The following is a 21,957-nucleotide window of genomic DNA, read 5'->3' on the forward strand; positions in this document are numbered from 1 at the left end:
AGGACTCTCGCAGATAAACAACTTTGAGATCAAAACAATCTCTGAAGAACAGCAACATAGCAGGATCCTTTCCACACAACGGCCACACCCGAAGAAAAAACATATCTTTATTTTGTCAGGTGAGTCAATGTCTAAATCTCTGCATCAATGAACAATAATCACCGTCTATAAGCCTTGAATTCCTTTTGTCTTTTGTTCTCTTACTACCATCCTCTTGGCTATGTGATGTCTGATCATCGAGTTTCCTTTTGCTCGACTGTTATTTGAACAGAATATTAACTTTGCAGCTGTGATTATAAGAAATAACGCATAACGCAATAATCGCTCAGCACACAGTCAGCTGTTGTTGTTTTCCAAGTATCATGTGATAATAGGCCGTTGATGTTATGATATGCTATCCTCGGGGTTTCTTGCATTAAGGCAATGTCCTGCAGTATGTGTGATTGCAGGGAGGGGCTGCTGACATTAGATTCCGGCCAGACACTGACAAGTGGGCAAGAAGGCATCCAGACACTGGGGAAAAACATGGGTCTATTTATGGATGTATTTTTGTCTTGAACTACAACAGAAATGTAATAATATACAGTATGTAATAATGTAGTAACTATTACTACTACTAATAATTATCTTGGAATATATTTGCAATGGTCTTACTGTATTTTGGGGTAGATATATTGCAGAGCTAAGAGAAAAATAGGCATGTTTATCATGAATACCATAAAAAAATGTTATGATAACATAAGGATTTGAAAGCCTGAGTAAACATTATACTTGTGTTAAATCTCCACATAAAAAAGTCTTCAGGAAAAAGCGTAAGTCTTACGCTTACTTAAGTGTAAGTACAGAAATATTACCAGCAAAGTGTAAAGTATCAAAGGTGAAAGTATTTGTTATGCAGACAAACAGCCACTGTGATTGTTATATTGTTAAATATCATATTATTAGATTGTTGTTGATGACGCATTAAGCTGGAGATGATTTTAACCACATTAAACTTAAGTCTGATAAATGTAACCGTGGAAAAAGGATAAGTACTCCTTACGTTAACCAAAAAGTACATTCCAACACAGATGTGTTACAGTGAGATTAGTGTCTCATGTCTACTTTCACTTACTTTGACAGTAAGATTTAGTGTTAGTTGTACACTGAAATAATGTATTAAAATAGTAAGTAAGAGAGTTAAATATATTTACCCAAGAAAAGGATAGAAACCTGCACCACAGACTAAGAAAAACAAACAAGCAGTGATGGTATAAATTGAAATTAATACCAAGAGTAAAGACTACAGGGTCGTCAGCTTTGGACAAAAGGTCAGTCAGCTGTTAGTCTGGGGCAACACATCAGACTGACTTTCCTCTTTCATGGAAGGAATCTCAACCAGTATCAGGGATGATATGATACTGCTGCAATCAGTGTAATTTCAGCCTCTTGTATCATTGTGTTCCCTAAGCGGTGTCTGTTCTAAACTTACCACGTCACTGTGACATAACAACTCGGCCTGCTTGGGTTTCTGAGATGGCGTAATGGAAGCAGTTGTTGATACAGATAAGGCATCAGGTCTTGTAGGGTGTTTACTGGGATGGCCTCAAGGTGGAGCCATTTGTACTGTTTTAAAACACAAGTGCTATAAAAACTCAAGCACACTCAGGTGACACATAATTTCTCTTTTAAATATGGAATCATGGACGCAAAACTTCCCAACTACCTCAATGTGTTTTTGTGCATTCTTTCAATTCACCTGCTTGTTGTTATTATTTTACAGACGGCAATAGAGGCATAAAGATGATCGGGAAGATTCTTTCTCATCTGCTTGGGAATGCCAGCGACGACTTTGAGGTGGCAGAAGATACTTTTGAGGAGCTGATGGAGTTCGAGGAGGGAGAATGGGTCATTGTTAATCTCCCAGGTTAGAGATAAACCTCGTTCACATCTGTGTGGTCTAAAGGTCCTCGCCTCAGTGAGGGTGCAGCTGATACATGGTTGTTCTTCTTGCAGAGAACGGGCCACTGTCGGCCCCTGAGGTGGACCCCCTTGAGAACCTGCTGATCGAGCACCCCAGTATGTCTGTCTACCAGATCAGACGCAGAATGAGTGGAGAAGAGGAAGGGGAGGAGGAGGAGGAGGAGGGCTCTGATGAAGATGAAGAGGACTCCTCCAGGTTGTTTTCCATTGCTCTGACCAGCCCACACACACACATTTGTCTCAAAAGCCCAAAATGAATATCCATGTCATCCTTTTCCAAAACAAGAGAGTTATATTGGCTACGTCCAGATTCCAAAAGTCCAATATTTACCTCATTACCTTTCTCTTGGTAATAACACAATAATTAACCCCTGCTAGCTACTGTTTCTCAGTCTGCTGGTACAGACTGTTGCTGAGTTTTATCAGCTCAGTGTTCAGTGTGACAACTGATGAGGTAGAATTGTTAACCTGATAGATCACCTGTTATCATCAGTCAACCCATACAGGGAAGACACAAATAAAGATAAACTTTATGAGACAATAAACCCACAAGCTCATCAATGCCATGATTTTATGTGAAGTGAGCTACATATAGTACATATGCAAGTGCCTGTAAACGAATTGTCAACATTCAACTGTTTATATTAATAATTAAGTTACACCTAAACAATTACTGGTAAATAATACTAATGTTAAAAATAATACAAAGTCTGTCGGTGATGAAGGTTACATGGCTTTCAGCTGCAGCATATCAATGTCTATCACAGAACCAGCTCCTTTTGTCTGCCAGAGGGCAAAAGGCCGCCTGGAACAACAACTTTTATAACGAGGGAGAGAGGAAAATATTTCATAACTCACCTCCTCCTGTAATGTTAATCATGTCAGAATGGGGCTTCAGATTGTATTTCTAAGTTGAAAAAGTCACAAATGCGAGCTGTTGTGTTTTCAAACATTTTGGAAATAGGGCTTGAAATTTTTATTGACTTATATTAGAAGCTAAGAAGTACAGAGAAGCGCTGGAAAAACACAGGACTTGAGTAACTCCAGCACTCAAGCTGTAATTACATTTCCAATAGCATCTGCTTTGTTCTGCAGGCTGACTGCACATAGTAGAACAAATACTGGTTGCCAATGCTGATAAAATGAACAGATGATGAGGTAATTATTTTTTATAAGATCAGTGTTATGTTACAAAATCAATGGCCCAAATGACTGTGTAAAGTAAAAGATGTGGCCTGTAGTGACAAACCCTCAACAAATTATCAGCTCTCTATGGAGCTTTTTAGCTCCTTTCAGCTTATTGTTTTGGTTTTATGGCCTGTGACTTTACAAACCTACTGTACACTAGCACTAAATAGCAGCCAGACAAAGCTAATAACTAGCTGGTGAACATACACTAGCACTAAATAGCAGCCAGACAAAGCTAATAACTAGCTGGTGAACATACACTAGCACTAAATAGCAGCCAGACAAAGCTAATAACTAGCTGGTGAACATACACTAGCACTAAATAGCAGCCAGACAAAGTTAACAACTAGCTGGTGAACATAGCCAGATATTTTTCTTGGGAGTTGTTGAGGAGCAAAGCAGAGCTGACATGAGAGTGCAGATTGGACTTGACTTCATCTGGTGGACAGAAACATGACTCCAGATTAATGCTAACATAGCTCTGTATCTGCTGGATGTGTAAATAAGCAAATCTTTGCTAACATGCCATATGAATTTAAAAATATGATAATACAGTATGTCAGTGTTGTATTTAGAGGCTGCCTTTGCTGCCCCCAAGAGGCCAAAATGAGTTAAAAGCAGGTCAGCCAGGGTTTCTAAGGTCAGGAATAAAGTTTCATGCTTAGCTAATGAAACAGTTTTGGGTCAGTTATTTTGAGTTATACTTGGAATGGCTTACATGTAGTTGAGCAATCAAAATAGATGGATGTGGACACACAAATATCAAGACTATTTTAATCCTAATACTGATATTAACTGTACTCTCAGGATTTATTCTAACCTCTTGAGAAATGAGAACTCTCAAAACCCTTGAAAAAATGCAATCACTTGTGTGCAGTAATACTGTCTCTCTCATATTGTATTTCTTCGTTCTAATATTTCATCAACACATATTATAACACTTCCTCTGTGTTTATTCAGGCCAGTGGCAGTGCGGCGACACATCTCCTGGCGCCTGGCTGCCTGGGGAATCCCTCTGCCCTGCAACATCCAGCTGCTGGCTGTCCAGAGGGCAAAGACCCAGGCTGAGCGTAAGAAGCTGAGCCGCAGCGCCCTCCACAGGCAGAACCTGGCTAAGATGCGATTCTCCCCGGCAGAGAGACGCTACGGCCACTTCAAGCAGCCCTGCCAGCGCCTTTACAACTACTGAGCAGGAGTGATGAACCTGCTAGTGAGGGTGCTTGTCAGGTTGCATCCACCACAGCTCAGTGTGCAGCACAGTGCCTTGACTCTGAATCACTCAGGTTTTCCAACATTTTTTCACCTCACACACGTAATTCTGCAAATGAGCAAACATCAGCCAAATGAACCATAGCAACACATGCTTTCATTAGGATACAGGCAACCTGCACTGCAACCCTCACGTGTGAAACCACTGATCTCCTGACATGATGAATGACAACGTGGCCCCTCAGGTTGGAAAGCACAGTTACTATCAAATAAAGCCTTTGTACATATATCAAATGAGAGCAGTTGAGTTGTTTGACTTGTTTAGCCTGATTAGATATAAGTAGGGGTAGGGCTTATAGAAAGTTGCAAGTGTGTGAAAGATATTGTAAAGGTGTTGTTACCGTTACAGTGTGTGACACTGATCCAAATTTGAGAACTAGAAAACGTCATACCTGTAGAATACTTTGTTCTAAATGATGATGCAGTTGGCACATTTTGATTGATTATTCCTTGTGTTCAGTATGTGATATATGACGTGCCTTAGCTTTAGATGTTCTTGTGAGAAGTGTATTGCAAGTTAAAAGCTGATTTCATATCATGTTGACCTGTACAGTACTCATGCCTTGTGAAAACATAACCATACTCTGTGAATTTCATAAGAAAAAATGTTGCTTCAAATGCACAGGGAATGATTACGAAACCACTGTTCATGTTTTGTATTGAGACTACTTTTCAGTGGATACTCACTTTTTTTTTTATGTTACACAAATTGTTCATGTTAGACTCATGAGTGTAAATACAGTTGATGAATATGTTTTTTTCTATTTGTTTGTATTTATAAAATGTACAAAAAAATTGCAAATAAATCTTGTTTTCTTAAGGTGGTGGCTGAATGTGTTTAATGTGTACAGTGAATAAAACATGTTTGTTTTTTTTTTCTTCAGGGTTCAGTCCCACAGGAAACGCCTTTAATTGATCTCATTTTCGAAGTTCACGCATCTTTGCCATGAACTTCTTCACTCGCTCGGGGTCGACTGCGTTGGCCCAGTGGCCTTCTTTCTTGAAATGAGACCCGATGATCATTCCATTTGCATCAAGGAAATGTTCAATGTTGTCGTGGGTCACTCCAGAGCCTATCAGCACTGGGATTTTCACAGATTGGGAAACATCTGCAAAGGCAAAGAAACAAAGTCCACCACAGGTTTTAAAAATACACACGGTATATGATATGACACAAATCTGTGTAAGACAAATTTGAACAAAATGAAACAATATCAAACTAATGTAAGTGGCTGAAACACAAGGTGTTTAAGGCAAATCTGGACCTGTTTATGAATAATCACCCATACTGTCTGTTGTAATGCTGAGAAGGTGACTAAACCAAGAGAGGCTGTGATACACCCAGTGAACTTTATAGAGGCTAACCTCCACACAGGCATGTGAGCTTTAACCAGTGCCTGCATGTTTGTGTCGACAAGAGTGCACGTGTGTGTGTGAGAGAGAAAGGGGTGTGAGAAAATGTGTGTGTGTTTGTTCACGTGTGCCAGGACCCTCGCGTGCATGGAACTAAGGCTGAGTGCCTGTTTAGCTCCAAGTGTTTACAGTCTTGTCTGTCGTGTTGGAGACTCGGCTTAAAATAGCAACCCGGTGTTGCTGTGAGCAGGATATGGTCCAGATTTCAGCCCCACTGACCCTCCGCAGAGACACGGACCTGGTGGTATTTTCTTCTCAAACCCTAGTGCCTTTCCTCACAGCCTCCATGGCCACTGACTTAGCAGAACATTTTCTTCTTTCTTTTTTACAAATTCCTAAGTAAAAGTAGTTATACCACACTGTAACATAAAAAACTCCATTACAAGCAGATGTTTTGGTAAAGTACAATACTGCTTGGTAGTTTATTCTATAACACTGCATCATATTTTTTAAGATGATCATGTTTACATTTCATTTAAAATCTGATTCTGCAAAATAACTAGTAACCATAGCTATCAAATCAATGTAGTGCAGTTAATTAAGTACAATATTTCCACTAAATGTACGGCGGTGGAAGAAGTACTCAGATATTTTACTTGATTAAATGTAGCAATACAACTATTTAAAAATAGTTGTAAAAAAAAATGTTTTGCATTAAAAACCTACACATAAAGTACCTATAGTGAAATTGCTCCTTTCAGTGTTATACACTATATTACTTTATTATTATTACTTATTCATTAACTATTTTAAAAACTGTTGAGTAGTTCATTTTAACAAAGCATCAAATTTTATAAGCTAAATCATATGTGTTGTATGTTAAATTGCAAAGTAACTGCAGTAGTAACTATAGCTGTCAAATATGTGTAGTTGAGTAAAAAGAATATTTCCCTCTGAAATGTAGTAAAGTGGGAGTTTAAAGTAGCGGTAAGTATATCATAATTGTACTTAAACTTCCATTAACTGATTTTTTGGTCACTTGACGGCAGCAAAAAAGAAGCTGTAAACAAAACACTGACGTATAGAGTTGATATGGCAAATGTGTTAGCAAACATTAGCTTATTTACACATCTAGCAGACACAGAGCAACATTAGCATTCATTTGGAAGTGTGGTTCCGTTCACTGGGTGAATGTATGTCCAATACTCACTCACTTTTTAGAGAAATATCTGGCTCTGTAGTGGCTAAATGCTCAGCTATGTTCACCAGTTAGTTTCTAACTGTCTATCTGCTGTGTAGAGGTGGGTAGGTGGTGTACAGTGGCTTTATCAGTGCTTTGTTTGGCTGAAAACAGCTGCCTACTGCTGCTGGAAATTAGGTCTGGAATGAGAGGGCTGAAACTGAAGCAAACATTAAAGTTACAGCCCCAAAAACACCAAAAACAATGAGCTGAAAGATGCTAAAATGCTCCGTGTGTACATGTATGCGTGTGTGTATGCTAGAATAACGAGAATAACTGTCCAGCACAATCCCCTGGAAATGAGCCTGAAACTTCCCTTCCCAGTGGAGCTCAGATAACACAACACTTAATGTCTGCTGATACTTGACTGTATATAGTGTGTATGAAAGAGAGACAGACAGAGTGCGTATCCAGCATTCCTAAACTGAGCCACAGTGTAGACAGGCTTCAGATGGCTGCCATATTGGGTGACTGTTGATCACTGGTTTGAATGTAAACTGTCCTGACCAATCAAGGACCACAGAGCACTGCTGACAGGAACTCACTACAGGTGAGAGTGTCCTCTGCTGGACAGACAGGGCACTGACTCAGAGTGATATGCACAGTAAATAAGACTGTGGTGAGTTACTTGCTTTTCTCTGTTTCATTTCATTGTTTATTCAATAACTTTATGTTTTTCGACATTTCATAGACTAAACAATTGATCAAAAAAGTGCATGATGAAGCTAGCATTCATTACAGCACCATAAGGCTGCTGGTTGTATGAAGTGTGGAGTTTTTGTGGCAGTACCTCTGAGCTCCTGCGGGTCAGCCTGCACTCCAGTAGCCGCTCCTGTGATGATGAGTCCATCTGAGAGGAAGAACTCGGCGGCTTGTGCCGTCTCCTCAATGCTCACGTCTGACGTCAGGGCATGGGAGCTAAAAAAAACACACATACGGTATACTACACAAACATACCCACAGACTGAATGACAATGAGATTTGGGCTGGGATTATATTGAAGACAGAACAACAGAAGAGTGACATCCATACCCACTTATACTGACCACGTTCTTTGGGACAAAATAGAGCACTCAATGATGACTGACAGATCATTGATTGATCAAGGTGATAGGTTGTTAGACATAGGTCACTAGACCGTTGGGAGACTGCTGGTCTGGACCCGCATTTGTCATACTTCTAAGAATTACACTTATAGTAAAAAAAAAAAAGAGTTAGAAAGTATTTCAATAAAATGAGAAAGAAGACACATTTAACAAATGTCTCACTCCTACTCACAGTAAAGTTTAAGAGTAAGCTTTAAGAGTAACTCTCAAGTGATGACATGATTATTGACATGTATAGCTAGAGAAATTAGGCAATCAGACAAGGATTTAACCTCATTCTGCCCAATTGTTCATTAGTTTTTTTTAAATTCATTTTATTTTTCTCAGTGGAATACTGTCTTAATTTTGTGTGAGTGTGTGTGTGAAGTCTTTAACATCTCTGTTAGCAATTAACACGTGAAATTACCAGAAGCAATTATATTTCTAATATATGGATGAAATAATAAGAAATTGGCTGAAATGGACATTAAAAGAAAAACAAACTGCATCAGGGAGGAAATTCTGCTGTTGATAAAGGAGGCACATTAGAGAAAATATAAAGCCTAATAAGGGAAATTTAGTACCACATTAACAAGTTCCAGGTTGTTTAGTCTGATACTAGAGTCAGTAGTGAGTCAGGCCAACGGTACTTATGTCAGTATAAGTAGACAGAAAAAAATATTGCTATAAGTGCACCACTACAGTTGTTGTATTCAGACATTAGTCAAATATGCTTTAAGGTCTTTTTTTGCATGCCAGTGGCCCATCAGGTTCTTCTAACTAATGAAACTATGCAAATAGTGATCTCACCTGTGCTTCTTTTTGATGTCGGTGAAGATCTGCACATGCTCAGCTCCAATCTGCTTGCGATATCTCAGTAAGTCCCCGGCACATGCATTTAAGAGGCCCTCGTCAGCCACGTGAGAGAAGACAAAACCCTCAGCCCTGATAAAATCCAGACCTGTGAGATGATAGAGCTATGGTTAAATGAGACAAATGCTAGCATATTTTGTCTACCAAAGCCTTTTAATTATGTGGTTGATCTTTGTTCATTCTAGACCAAACACACAGCAGCTTATTTCACTGATAAACACACCTTAAATCAGATAGGGTGACCAAACAGTGAAATCAGCGGCTGTAGAGTTTGGTTGGAACATAAGTTAGACATGATAAGACATGGTTCTCTGTTCTGATCTGCTCTAAAAGCTTTAGCTGCAGATGATTATAGCCTCATATGCAGCACTACAGTAATCATACTATAATATCAATACTGAACCTGAAGCCAGAGCTACAGCCAATGCATGCTGGTTAGCAGAGGATAGTATCTGCACTCCGAGCGGCAGAGACGGACAGAGGCCTCTCACAGCAGCACATACTGAAGTCATACAGGCAGACACCTCAGGGCCCACAGAGAACGAGTAGGGGATGTCGTGCATGTTCTCAATAATCACACCATCCTGACAGAAGCGTTTACAATGGTTACTAGATTGCCTGGAAAGACTTCAAATGTCTAAGGAATTCACACAATGTGCAACCACTTACAATCCCTGCATCACGGTAGATCGCTGCCTCCCTGCATGCCTCTTCAATGATCTGGGACATTTTCATACATCCTAGTGGGGTGCCTGGAATAGGTGAGAAACTTGGTTATATATATTATAAGATATCACATAGTACAGCTTCCAAATTTTCAGTGGTGGAATGTAAATAAGTTCATTTGCTTAAGTGCCATAGTTAAACTATTTTACTCCACTATGTTTATTTGACAGTTAAGATTTTTCACACAAAACATTTAATTGTCTTATCAAAACATAATTATTATAGATTAAACTACCCAACAGTAAAGTAGTTCAAATGATCTTCACCTAGACCAACCACAACAGCAAAATGCTACTTACACATTAATGCTGGAGCTAAAATCATCCCATAATTTAATTTATAATAGTATGACATTCCACTTTCACCTTTACTTTTGATACTTAAAGTACAATTTGCTAATAATACTTGTGTACTCTTATTTAAGTAACATTTTCAATACATAACTTTTACTTGCATTGCAGTACTTTTGTTTAAATGTGGTATTGCTGCATTTACTCAAGTTAGGGAACTGAATAAGTTACTTCTTCCACCACTGTAAATATCACACCAAAACACTGGAAAAAAAAGGTTAAGTGAAATCTTAGTTTACCTGGTAAGGCTTTAACATGAACCATTCCAATAACCACAGATTTTAGGCGCCCAAAAAGATCCAAAAATCTCATGTTTCCGATTTTGGGCAACAACTAGGGAGCAGTGAATAAATCTTGTTTTTGTCTTTCTAAGCACGGGGTCACATGACTGGGCAAGGGTCAATTTCCAAATTGTTTATGGATTGTAAAATATATCCTCAAAATCTATATCAAACTGGTGATACAGAAAGATACATCTTTTATCTTAATTTCGCCACCACCTGAGTTAAAAATGCATGTAGCAGTGCGACACGTTTGTGTTTGGAAAAGTATAACGTGGTTGCGTAAGGGGGACAGCAGCAAGTATGGCAACCCGGGCTGGAAATGGGCGCCCCAGTAGCATCGGCAGGCTAACATAGTCCAGTTTCTGCTAAATAATAGACGCGCCCACGGTGACAGCGACTGACAACACTCTCTGGAGTCTACAGAACGAATGGGCTCCATTATTTCACCATACTTTGGTCGTGTTATGCTTTATTTTATGCTTAAATCCAGACTACTTCGGCTTTGTTTACATCTGACAGACTAGCCACGCGGTGCCCGGGCACTTCCTCTTCGAGACCCGCCCCTGCAGCTGTCACTGCCGGCTGTCACGCCTCCCGCTCAGTGACTAAATTATAAACTCATTTTTCATTTTGTTTCGCGCAATATACCCCGTCTATATCGAGTATATTTGCTGTGTACACGCTATATGTGTGAAACCGTGATGAATGGAGCTGAAGTGAGACTATAAAGAGGCGGTGGAGTTGGTGTTTTAGCGCCAAGTTAAATCGCCTCCTCCCTGACGTTGATGCTTCAGGTCATCTGTTCCCTGCAAGGCGCCAGCTCGGAGCAACCAGCAGCCCGGCCTGCTCACTCTCTGTCTCACACACAGCACCTTCAGCCTCAACCACAGGCGGGGAACCTACACAATACTCATATTTAATCTGTAAACGAGGAGAAGAGTGAACTTCAAGGAGATAATCTTGAGGTGAGTGGATGAAACGAGACTATCTGGTTAGTTTAGCTAGTTTCAGCTGCAACTCTTGTGTATGAGCTGACTTAAATGCTAACTAAACCCGCAACAAGCTTGAAATGCGAACAATGACTTAAAAGTTTGTGGATGCTCAAACTTGAATGTCGTTTGTGTATAACTAGAGGATCGATGTTTTTGCTGTCACTGTTAAATAGTGAGTTGGAAATTGGCGTCTCAGCTGTGCCGGGCTCGGCCATTATCTGGCAAGCCAGCTGTCCAAAGTTAGTGGATGAAAATAACCAGTTTCCCCGCACAAATATGCAACATAACAACGGTGAGCAGATAATGTAATGTCTGCTGTCTGTCATGGACTCGTTTCATGATTATACCTGCATCATGTGGTACTTTTTGGCGACTTTTAACATTGCGTACTGTTTCCATTTCCCCGCGCAGGATGAGCCGGGCTTTGTCCAAAGGAGGGAGTTGAGAGTGGGGGTTGGGACTGTGTGTGAATGTGTTTGTTTAAACCCCAAAATATAACTTTTAAACAATTCTCATTTCACAGGTTTACTCCGAAACTGACACCACCCCTCTGAGTATAATGCTAGGAAGACGGTGAGTTTAATATTGAGCTGATTCATGTCTCAATCAATCTCGTCACTCAGAGTGTGTGACGACGAAAGAAAAGTTGAGTTGATGGAGCTTTAGCCATCCGGCTAGTTAGCTTGTCGCTATAGGACCTTGTTTTGTCCACATTGGCACATATAACCAAGCTTGCTGAAATGTTTGTGTCCACTCTAGAGACTTACAGCTACGTTTTTGTTCTGTGTTGTTCGTTTTAGGGAAGAGACAGAACCGAAATCTGTTGCTCCCGAGGCGCCCAAGGAAAATACAGTACGACCGAGAAAGAGGAAGGCAGATGTTGCCATTGTAAGTAGTCTGAAAGGCTTGCTAAACCCCATATTCAGCTGTAGCTAGCTCCCTAACGTAGGCCCTTTTTGAATGACCAAAATGTGAGAAATGGTGATGCATATATCCCTCGTTGCTGGCAGGTGATTGTGTCTTTTGCTTTCACATTAGCATTACTCACTGATGTAGCTGGTTTTGCATTGCATATGAGCACAGCTAGATTTATTGGTGTTTTTGATTAGAACTTACAATGCAAAACACACCCTAGGACAGGTTTCTACTGTTTTCACAAGCTCTCATGTGCTGTAAAAGTGATCTAACCAGCTTTGTGTTTGTGAGCTGCCACATCACACACACAATAACATCCTTTCCTTCTTTGATCCTCAGTATTTACAAGATCTGGATGAGGAGGTAGCAGAGATGACGAAGAAGAAGCAGCGTGACTGTGAGGTAGGTTTGGTTATCTCTCCACGTTTGACATCATATAACATGTGCCTCACCCCAGTCTTCACCCATGTCTCGGTTCTTTTAATGTATCTGCAGACCAGTTGCTGAGTCTCACCACTACGTCTGTATTGTATCAAAGGCAACACTGATAGTACTGTATCTAAGCTTGGCTGCTAAGTCAAGTACACAGTGGCTGAACAGTCGTCGCTGCCTAAAATTGTACTTCACACTTGTTTCCTAACTAGGTGGTGTGTCAGTAGTTCCCTTTTTCAGGCTGTTATGCCTTTTTTAGCATTTTGGAAAAGTTGCATCTCCCATGTTATTTCCTCTCCCTCACATTGTCTTCTCTCCTGTGAAGCTGGACTGGAGGCCTGATGCTGTTTACACCAGTCCACACAGGTGGATCCCCACACCTGATCAGGAAGAGGACCAACCAGTTACCCTGATAAATGCAGGCTTCCCCCACTATAACTTTAACAACATATTTACGACCCCCGTGCACTGCGCCCCGCTCCCTGCCCTGTGGTAAGTACTGTTGTTGACTATCACAGGCTAGGCTCATAATCCCCCTGCTTTCTTCTATCTGAGCACATACAGGCAACGTGATAAATTAAAGGCAAAAACCTGAATGAATGGAGAAACACAATACAGATGATTCCATACATGAGTCAGTGAATGGTTTGTTGAGAATGCAAATAATGTGAAGAGTGTGCTATGGCCTTCATAGTTACCAGATCTCAACCAAATTGAACACCTTTGGGTGATTTGAGCCACGTGTTAGAGTTCTCCACCACCACCATCATCTAAACCACAAATTACAGAAGTGAGATTTGATCTTTTTGTGGTGATGGTTCACATTCATGTTTGTAAGTGATATGTATGAACACCGTTGAGATCCCAAACTGCCACGCATCCACAGATTTATCTGAAATGTGAGCCCCATGTACAAGAATAACATCATTTGTACAACGGTCAAATCATTAACATGGATGACATGACTATTTGTTGTATAGAAGTTTATTCATAAATGTCCAACAAACTTGTCCCCGTTTTTCCATTGACCCCCACCTCCCATCTATTCTCCATGTTCATTTTTGCCGGGCTGTGAGCAACACTGAATGATGACGACAGGCGACACATGCATGTGCAGAGATGCGAGGCATAAAAAAAAAACCACATGAATTCCAATCTGACTGTTCTGACAGCAGTCGCATAACAAGAATTCGGATATGAATCAGATCTGGGACGTATGCAAGCGGCCTAGATCTGAATCTTACAGATTTGATATGTAAAGGTCAGATTTGGGTTGTTCACACGTCCACCAAAAAATCAGATCTGAGTCACTTGGAGGCATTAAAAATGTATTTGGGCCACTTCAGCATGTAATGTGGACATTGCAAATGGTGAGGAGCACAGAAGCTGTTCTGGAGGCTCATTGCGGCCCTCGATAATTAGCATGTATCTGTAGTTTTTATGGCGGCAGGCTTAACTTAAGCGTCTGTAAGCACAGTACTCCATGTTCTGTGTGTGGCAGCTGACTGTCCCCTTCACCATTTATCACTATCTACAACTTTGGCCAAAATAAAATCATTATCAGTAGCTATAAACTTAACTTTGTTTAAACATTTAAAACTATTGCCTTCACTACAGACAGAGAGAGGTGGCTGCATTAGAGCATAAGTAGCGCATGTCAGCCATCACAAAAAAAAAAGATTCCGATAATCATAAAAATGCTGAATATCAGATCCGATAATCAGTCGACCCCTAGTTTGTATAGCCCTGTAGAAACTACTGTAGGTTGAAAACAGTTTTGATGAATTTTTTTTTTTCTTGTAGTTTATGTATCCATCCAAATAAAATCTTCCTTAAACTGAACTGCATATCTTCACCTGGATTCAGTTCATTGTAAGAGTCATTATTGAGTGTTCAGACTCATGAGGAATCCTTGTTTTTTACCTTGTGTTGATGTCTGATTTTGTTATCAGCTGGGCCAGTAAGGATGTGGTGTGGAATAACATGTTGGAGAAGGATAAGACTTACACCAGAGACGTCAACATGATGGAGAAGCATCCTCATCTTCAGCCTAAGATGAGGGCGATTCTCCTGGACTGGCTCATGGAGGTGTGTAGCATGTCCTTGGTCTCATGACCTGTAACAGAAGGGATCCACGCATCCGTTCATAACCATCTACTGGCTCGCACTTGACGAATAAATCGGCCATGATGCTTTCTGTTAACAGCAGTTGTAGATGGCATAAGAGTTAGACTGCTCGAATTAGTTTTATGTGGGTTATTATCAGTAAACGTCCTGTGCCACAAACAGTTTAGTAACACTCAATGTTATCTTGTGGGGCAGTGGGGGGAAAAAAACACTTTGAGTTCTGAACATCATTGTACTGAAACTAAATAATGAGCTGCTATGACTAATGAGTTCGCCGGCCCCTGAAAGAGATCAACCGAATAGATTTGGCCTAATCACATTCAATAAAGACCCTATCTGCTTTAGCCTTTTGATTTTAGTTTCTCCTCATATCAAAGTATAAATTGCTATGAATAATGGTGATAAGGGCTGTGTGGAAGTAATGTGGGACCTCTTCAGGCAGATGTGAGATCTAAGGTTTCTTTCAAAAGAGCAAAACATTAACTTTGAGAGAGTTCTTTTGGTCCTGTTTGTTTTGTTAAATGTTGTAGGTTGAATATATCAGTTTAACCACTTCACGAGTCTTTGCTCTCGGTTACACAGGAAGCAAAGATACAAATGTGTGAATTGGACAGTAGCATTGCTCTCCTCCTTCATACACGAGACAAACTTGCCCTGATGAGTTAACAGTAATTACTTTTTTGTTCCATCATCAGTATGACCAGCTGCCTGATACAATTTCATGTCCATAGTTCACTCACATAAACAAGCCTACTAGTGGTTGTGTTTCCTGAACTTGCGGAAGGTCTCATCAGTGCAGTGATGTTTTGTTTGTTTGCATGTTTTAGGTGAGTGAGGTGTACAAACTGCACAGGGAGACGTACCACCTGGCTCAGGACTACTTTGATCGCTTCATGGCCACGCAAAGAAACGTCTTCAAATCCACGCTGCAGCTCATTGGCATCACTTGTCTCTTCATTGCTGCCAAAGTAGAGGTGAGAGGGGCATTAAAATCCTTTGTTTCTAAGTAGCGTTTAGTGCTTTCTTGTAGGTTTTGCTTTTGGTATATCATCTAAAGCCCCTTTCACACTGGACAAAAAAACCTGCTAACACTGACTAACATCTGGCTTTTGTCTGCAGTGGGAAAGGGTACGATGGGCATTCATTCCCAGGTCAAATGACTCTGCAGTAGACTTTTATTACAGAGAGACCTTACATATGTTCTCATCTGTATGTTTATGTAGTATAAGCATGCTAGGATAACAGTACATCGGCTTTGTGACTTTATATCCATGCTGTGACGTCTTTCAGAGTACATACACACCATAAACACACCTGTCACCTGCTGTGGGACCAGTAGCTTGGCTACCTAAATGGACAAGTGAACCAGCCAGGCTTCAGAAGCTAAAATATTGATTGTATTTCATATCCATCTTATCCCAACCCGCAGTTTGTTTTCCCACCACCAAAATGTAAGATTCTATCTGATTTTTAATATATACTGCCACATATTTTCTATTAAAGTAATGTTATATATAGTCAATGGCAGCCACACATTTCTCAGTTCTGTATTTCTCTGTTTAGCGTCGTCTAACTAGCTAACTTCAGGGCTAACCCCTTTCACTTTTCCAGCAGTTGGGGAAAGAACAGACGAGACTTTTCTTGGTATTGACAAGCTGCATGATTTATTAACTGACACACTGTAGTCTGTACTGTACATTTACTGCCAGGCTGACAATTTACTATTAACCTTTTCCTCTGCTCCGCTCACATTCACCGTCAATTTTCTGCCACTCGCTCTCTCACTTAACTGCTCGCTCACTTACGCACTGCCCTATTCCTTAAATGGAGCTACGCAACCAGGAGTTTCCTAGGCAACAACACAGACGTTGACCCACGTTTCAAAACAGCACTGTTCAGAGTCTATTGATTTCTGATGAATGGGTATTTGGCATTATTTTTGGCATTAAAAAAAATATTTTTTCTGGCCTGGTGTCCCACCAGGCCTGTACAATTATAGGGGAGACACTGGAATATATATTTGTTCTTTCGGGAACAACTAATACTACTTTACATGCTGGATAAGTTAGTTTATAGAATCTTTTTTAAGCAAGAAACATTGTGTTCAGAGTTATGATGATGATGATGATGAGTAGAACAATATAAATATAAACTCACAATAAAAGAAGCAAAACCTACATGAAGACAAAAAGTAGCGATATAAAAGGGAAGGAGTACGTTTCACAAGACTTGTCCAAGACTTTTAAAATCCTTACAAATTTAAAAATTGTCTTCCATCACATACATAAAAAGACTCTTACTGACTATTTGAATACAATATATTTATATACTATATAGATAAAACACAACCTTGGCTGATACCACTCCCACAAAGATCAATGCCACTCTGCCTATTAAATGTATCTATACCCGATTTTAACGATTGATTATTATAAAGCTCGTCTCCCTTTTTACATTGTTTCTCCCAGGAAATGTATCCTCCTAAAGTCCACCAGTTTGCCTATGTCACAGATGAAGCCTGCACTGAAGACGAGATTCTCAGTATGGAAATCATTATTATGAAGGTAAAGGACACACACGCTCTTTGTTAATCCATGACCCACCAATACGAACTTTTATTTGACTAAACATAAGTGATGAAGTAATAATTTAACTGAAACTAAATCACTGATGGTTGACATTTTTCTTCTTGAGTCTTTTTATTACACAATTTAGAAATGTGTACCTTGTCACAACCCTGTCTGACAAGACACTTTGGAACTACAGTATTACAACATCAGTCCACAATACCTCGAATAATTCGAGTTGTCAGTGGTCTTATTGCTGTTAGTGACGGTGTTACGTCTCTAACCGTGTAGCTTGTCTGCTCTCTTTTCTAACACAGGAGCTGAAGTGGAGTCTCAGCCCACAGACTCCCATCTCCTGGCTCAATGTTTACATGCAGGTGGCCTACCTGAAAGAGACGGACGAGCTGCTCATCCCCAGATATCCACAAGCTACTTTCACACAGATCGCAGAGGTACCACTTTGGGGTTTTTTTGTTTGTTTTTTCTTACTAGAGAGGTTGTGTAGTTTAGCTTTAATAAGCAAAAAACATACAATTAGTTCTGAAATCTAACATCCTTGGAAGAAGTTTGTAAGACATACTTTTTCTGAATTCCTTCAAGACATGCTCTGATGTGTAATTAAAGTTTCTTTTTATCTGATTTTCCCAGTTGTTGGACCTGTGTATGCTGGACATGCATTGCCTTGAGTTCTCCAACGGCGTCCTTGCTGCTTCAGCTCTGTTTCACTTCTCCTCCCTGGAGCTGGTGGAAAACGTTTCAGGTGAGAAACCAGCTCATGCTAAATGAACAGTTGTACTCTTCTGGAGCAAAATGTCATTTACTTCTTCCTGCTTGTGCTACCGCTGGTCATATCACCTTGACTCATGTCTTTGATCATCTTTGTGTCCATGTAGCCCTGAAGAGGGTGGAGGTAGAGGAGTGTGTGAGGTGGATGGTGCCGTTCGCGATGGCGCTGCGGGAGGTCGGCGGGTCACCCATGAAAACGTTTACAGGAGTCCCTGCTGATGACATGCACAACATCCAGCCCCATGCCTCCTACCTCACATGGCTTGTAAGTGGCTCTTGCTTCCCACATACAGTAGTGTGAAATTAGTACAATAAGAGAGACACAATGGATGATCACGTTTTAATCTGGAAAAAGTTTGGAGATGATCAGAACATCTTGAAAAACAACTTTTCTTTACTACCATTTTAAAATCAAATCTCAAATTTACAATTATCTTCAAAGTTGGAACAATAAACCTATAACGCATATCTAAAATTCTTTCAACCTCCAATTCAGCTGAGGACTTGCAAATAATTTTCAGGAATGATGACAAGGGTTACATCATCATAGAGGAATCACCTCCCTTCATCTGCTCTGTAGTGACATCACAATTAATCTTTTCCTGCTCTTTTGTGTGTGTGTGTGTACAGGACAAGGCCTCCTCTTACCAGGATGTGGAGTTGGAGCGTCATGGCAACTGTCCTGTCCCTTCAGGCGTCCTGACCCCACCCCTGAGCAGTGAGAAAACGGAAGAGTTGCTCCGAGAGGATGCGGCGGTGCCAAAAATCAGACCGAGGATGCGCACTCCATCCCCACAGCGCCACCTTCCTGAGTAGCCAAATAAATCTGAACGGATCTTTATATATTACAGCTGTAAGGGGAAGAAAGGAAGCTCAGGTGTGGTGACTCTGAACGGTGTCACCTCTGTGCTGTACCACATATGTACGATGGATTTTTCAAACATTAATGGACTTGTATTAAGGTCATTCTTATAACTTGGATCCAGATGCTTTTAAATGTCTGTGTAGTGGTTGCACACACTGATTTTGGCTAAATTGGGAAACACTGACACATAAGCTTGGATGGCCCCCCCACCCAGGAATCGTACCTACATTTAACCCCCCAGTTTGGATGAAAACACAAAGCAAAGGGTGCTTTGAGATGGGACCACCCAAGAGGAGTGTTTTTTTGTTGTTGTTGTTTTTTTAGCATTGCACCCAAATGCTTGCATTAATTACCAACCACACCTACATTTAGTGGTTGACTTTTTTTTTTTTTTTTATTTCCTATGCAGAGGCCAAATTGAAAGGACATTTTATAGAGTCTCTACTTGATCTTGCGCGTGTGTGTGTGTGTGTTTTAATTGTGATTGGTGTTTTTTTTTTTTGTTTTTTTTTTTTGTTTTTTTTTTTTTTTAAATCTATCGATGGCCTCATTTGCCCAAAAACTATTCCTAGGGTCATATTTGGCTCTATGTGCTGCTATAAAAGTGGGCTTTGCATAATAGAGGGGTGTGTGTGTGTGTGGTTGTGTATGTGCGTGAGTATGAAATGGTGTGCTTGTGTTTGTGGTTCGACTCTTGCCATTTTCTTGGACAAAACATGGCCATGTTTTGCTTTGGGACCAGTAGCTTGGCTACCTGAATGGACAAGTGAACCAGCCAGGCTTCAGAAGCTAAAATATTGATTGTATTTAACTTCTATTTTTATCTCAACTTGCAGTTTTGTTTTTTTTCCACCACCAAAATGTAAGATTTCTATCTGACTTTTTAAATAAAATGCTGCTACATATTTTCCATTAAAGATTATTTCTGAAGACTCTTGAATAATTTCACACTCTTTGTTGTGTTTATGGTTTTTCAGTGATGAGCCTTTGTGAAATTTCAGTACTCAAATCCATTCAATTTTTTTTTTTACATCTTTATTAAATGGTGACACTTGAGAGATGCAACAAAGGTTCCTGGAAGCACTGGAACCAGACGTTGTGGTTCATGGTGGGTGTCTGAACCAGTAAAGCTTCCCGCTTCTGACAGATGTTTTGATGAAAATCTTTGAAGTGTTAATATGCAACATAAGAGTGTGACACCCTCTTTGTACTGTCTTTGACTTCTAAGAAATCACAGAAATGCACACAAGCTTTTGTCCACTAGATGTCAGTGTGATGCTGTTAGTTTTGGCCCTGAGAACACTGGATGCACTGTTCATAAAGCAAACAGGAAAAATCCCATCACTAAAGAAACCAAGTGCACATTGTGTTGTGTATCTTAACGACAGAGCAGAAGTGTTAAGTCCTATGTGATATATTTTAAATATTTTCGGGGGCATTTTATACCCTTAGTGAGTGGAAGACAGTCAGGTGTCGCTGTTCATAACCCTCAGGCACTCCGTGTATTTATCAGTGTGATATCAGATTTGATTGACATTGCTCCCAATATAAGCAAACAACCCCACAGCTGTCCTCAGATTGGTTCAAATGTTGCTAAATTGATTTGTGCACAGAAATTCCTGATATCACCTTTTAAACAGTCTCGCTCACTACAAACCAATGAGAAGAGAAAGGACAAAAACACAAATACATCGATCACAGGTGAAAAAAAATCAAAGCTGGTCTAACTTTCTCAGAAAACAGTGTGTTTTTGTATGACTCCTTCACCCATATAAGAAGCTGGTTGATAAAAATAGATTTTCAGGGTTTTTGATTTTTTTTTTTTTTTTACATAATAGCAACCAAGTCGAGTTTATATAACCCCAATTGACAGATTTTTCTCGGAGGGTTTTACTTCACAAAAACCTCCAACCTCAGAGGAGACAGAATCAAAGTCCTTTTAATGCATAGGCCTGATAATTAACATTCACTGTCTTATTTTACATCAGAGATTTTATCAAGGCAGAAATTAAGATTTGTTTTTGTGTTTTTGTGTTGTGTTTTTGCAAGTCTTAAGTCTTCAGGGAGCCAAGTCTCAGCATGCATGTCTCAGGTCTTCATTTTTCTCACTTAAGTCCAACTTTCAAATCTGTGACAGAGTGTCTGAAAACATCTTGAAGTACTTACCCAGGAAGATAAATCATGAAGGTATCTCCCACTGTGATTTTTTTTTTTTTTTTTGGTACAGAAATACACACTCCTACCTGCATGACATTTTCTTCAGTGTCTAAGTGGTCATGTTACAAGTCATCTCATCAAAGCCACATGAGAACCAGCTCTGCAATCACTCGAGATGGTGAATAGCCACACAGAAACTAGACCAACAACCACGCCGAGGTTCTTGTTAGCCACCCACCATCATAGATGTGGACTTGTTTGTCTCCAGTGGTTAGTTTTCTTCTCTGTATGTTGACGCTGCTGACGCTGTTGTTTGCTCTCGCTGAGCAGAGTTAGAACCAGGCCAGACCTCCCTCAGGGCCTTGCCACCATCCCATGTAAACAAGTTGCTTCAGTGTATATTAGCAGATACTTTGATGTCATCAGCTGACTTAGTTTCTCTTCTCTTAAATATTTTAGTGACTTCGGCTAATTCACAACATCAGACTGATATCGACTATAACAACTGTTGTTTTTCAAGAAACTTAAAGGGATAACTTTATCCTAATCACAAACATGGCAGCAGCACATACTGTATGATTCACCTAAAGCATGGCAGGCAAATTCTGTATGATTTCCAGTTGATCAATTTGTGTTGCTGAATGGCTGGTTATTGTTTAGGGGCCGCCAGAAAACCCTGAAGTACCCTTAGTCTGTGTGAAACATGTCTGTGTTGAAATGCTCAGGGACTCTTAATGTACTGTACATGCCGGTCTGTCTGTCATGCTGTTTTAAATGTGTGTCTGC

General features: G+C 40.1%; 3 protein-coding genes across 6 annotated transcripts; 2 read left to right on the forward strand and 1 right to left on the reverse strand.

Annotated features, from left to right (window-relative positions):
- Nucleotides 1-36: 36 nt before the first annotated feature.
- si:ch211-260e23.9 lies at nucleotides 37-5,239 on the forward strand. The gene is made up of 4 exons (XM_042406855.1): nucleotides 37-119; nucleotides 1,763-1,906; nucleotides 1,996-2,158; nucleotides 4,111-5,239. The coding sequence occupies exons 2-4, from the start codon at nucleotides 1,783-1,785 to the stop codon at nucleotides 4,337-4,339; spliced, it is 516 nt and encodes a 171-aa protein (XP_042262789.1). The 5' UTR covers nucleotides 37-119; nucleotides 1,763-1,782; the 3' UTR covers nucleotides 4,340-5,239.
- zgc:162297 (uncharacterized protein LOC555865 homolog) lies at nucleotides 5,047-11,821 on the reverse strand. 2 transcript variants are annotated; one of them, XM_042406844.1, is made up of 6 exons: nucleotides 11,670-11,821; nucleotides 9,640-9,722; nucleotides 9,374-9,554; nucleotides 8,908-9,058; nucleotides 7,803-7,930; nucleotides 5,047-5,528 (listed from the first exon to the last, which is right to left on the reverse strand). In XM_042406844.1, exons 1-6 carry the CDS (start codon nucleotides 11,719-11,721, stop codon nucleotides 5,338-5,340), a joined length of 786 nt encoding a protein of 261 aa, XP_042262778.1. In that variant the 5' UTR covers nucleotides 11,722-11,821; the 3' UTR covers nucleotides 5,047-5,337. The 2 variants fall into 2 exon arrangements, with proteins under 2 accessions (XP_042262778.1, XP_042262773.1); XM_042406839.1 differs by lacking the exon at nucleotides 11,670-11,821 and adding an exon at nucleotides 10,286-10,511.
- On the forward strand, nucleotides 10,940-19,944 carry ccne1 (cyclin E1). Of its 3 annotated transcripts, none has more exons than XM_042406821.1 (12): nucleotides 10,940-11,295; nucleotides 11,846-11,895; nucleotides 12,123-12,210; nucleotides 12,577-12,639; nucleotides 12,995-13,161; nucleotides 14,622-14,757; nucleotides 15,624-15,770; nucleotides 17,265-17,360; nucleotides 17,681-17,815; nucleotides 18,012-18,123; nucleotides 18,257-18,414; nucleotides 18,780-19,944. In XM_042406821.1, exons 2-12 carry the CDS (start codon nucleotides 11,882-11,884, stop codon nucleotides 18,963-18,965), a joined length of 1,302 nt encoding a protein of 433 aa, XP_042262755.1. In that variant the 5' UTR covers nucleotides 10,940-11,295; nucleotides 11,846-11,881; the 3' UTR covers nucleotides 18,966-19,944. The 3 variants fall into 3 exon arrangements, with proteins under 3 accessions (XP_042262755.1, XP_042262761.1, XP_042262749.1); XM_042406815.1 differs by lacking the exon at nucleotides 10,940-11,295 and adding an exon at nucleotides 11,314-11,614; XM_042406827.1 differs by lacking the exon at nucleotides 11,846-11,895.
- The last annotated feature ends 2,013 nt before the right edge of the window (nucleotides 19,945-21,957 follow it).

The sequence above is a fragment of the Thunnus maccoyii genome, chromosome 1 (genome assembly GCF_910596095.1).
Source record: "Thunnus maccoyii chromosome 1, fThuMac1.1, whole genome shotgun sequence".
In the NCBI taxonomy this organism is placed as follows: domain Eukaryota; kingdom Metazoa; phylum Chordata; class Actinopteri; order Scombriformes; family Scombridae; genus Thunnus; species Thunnus maccoyii.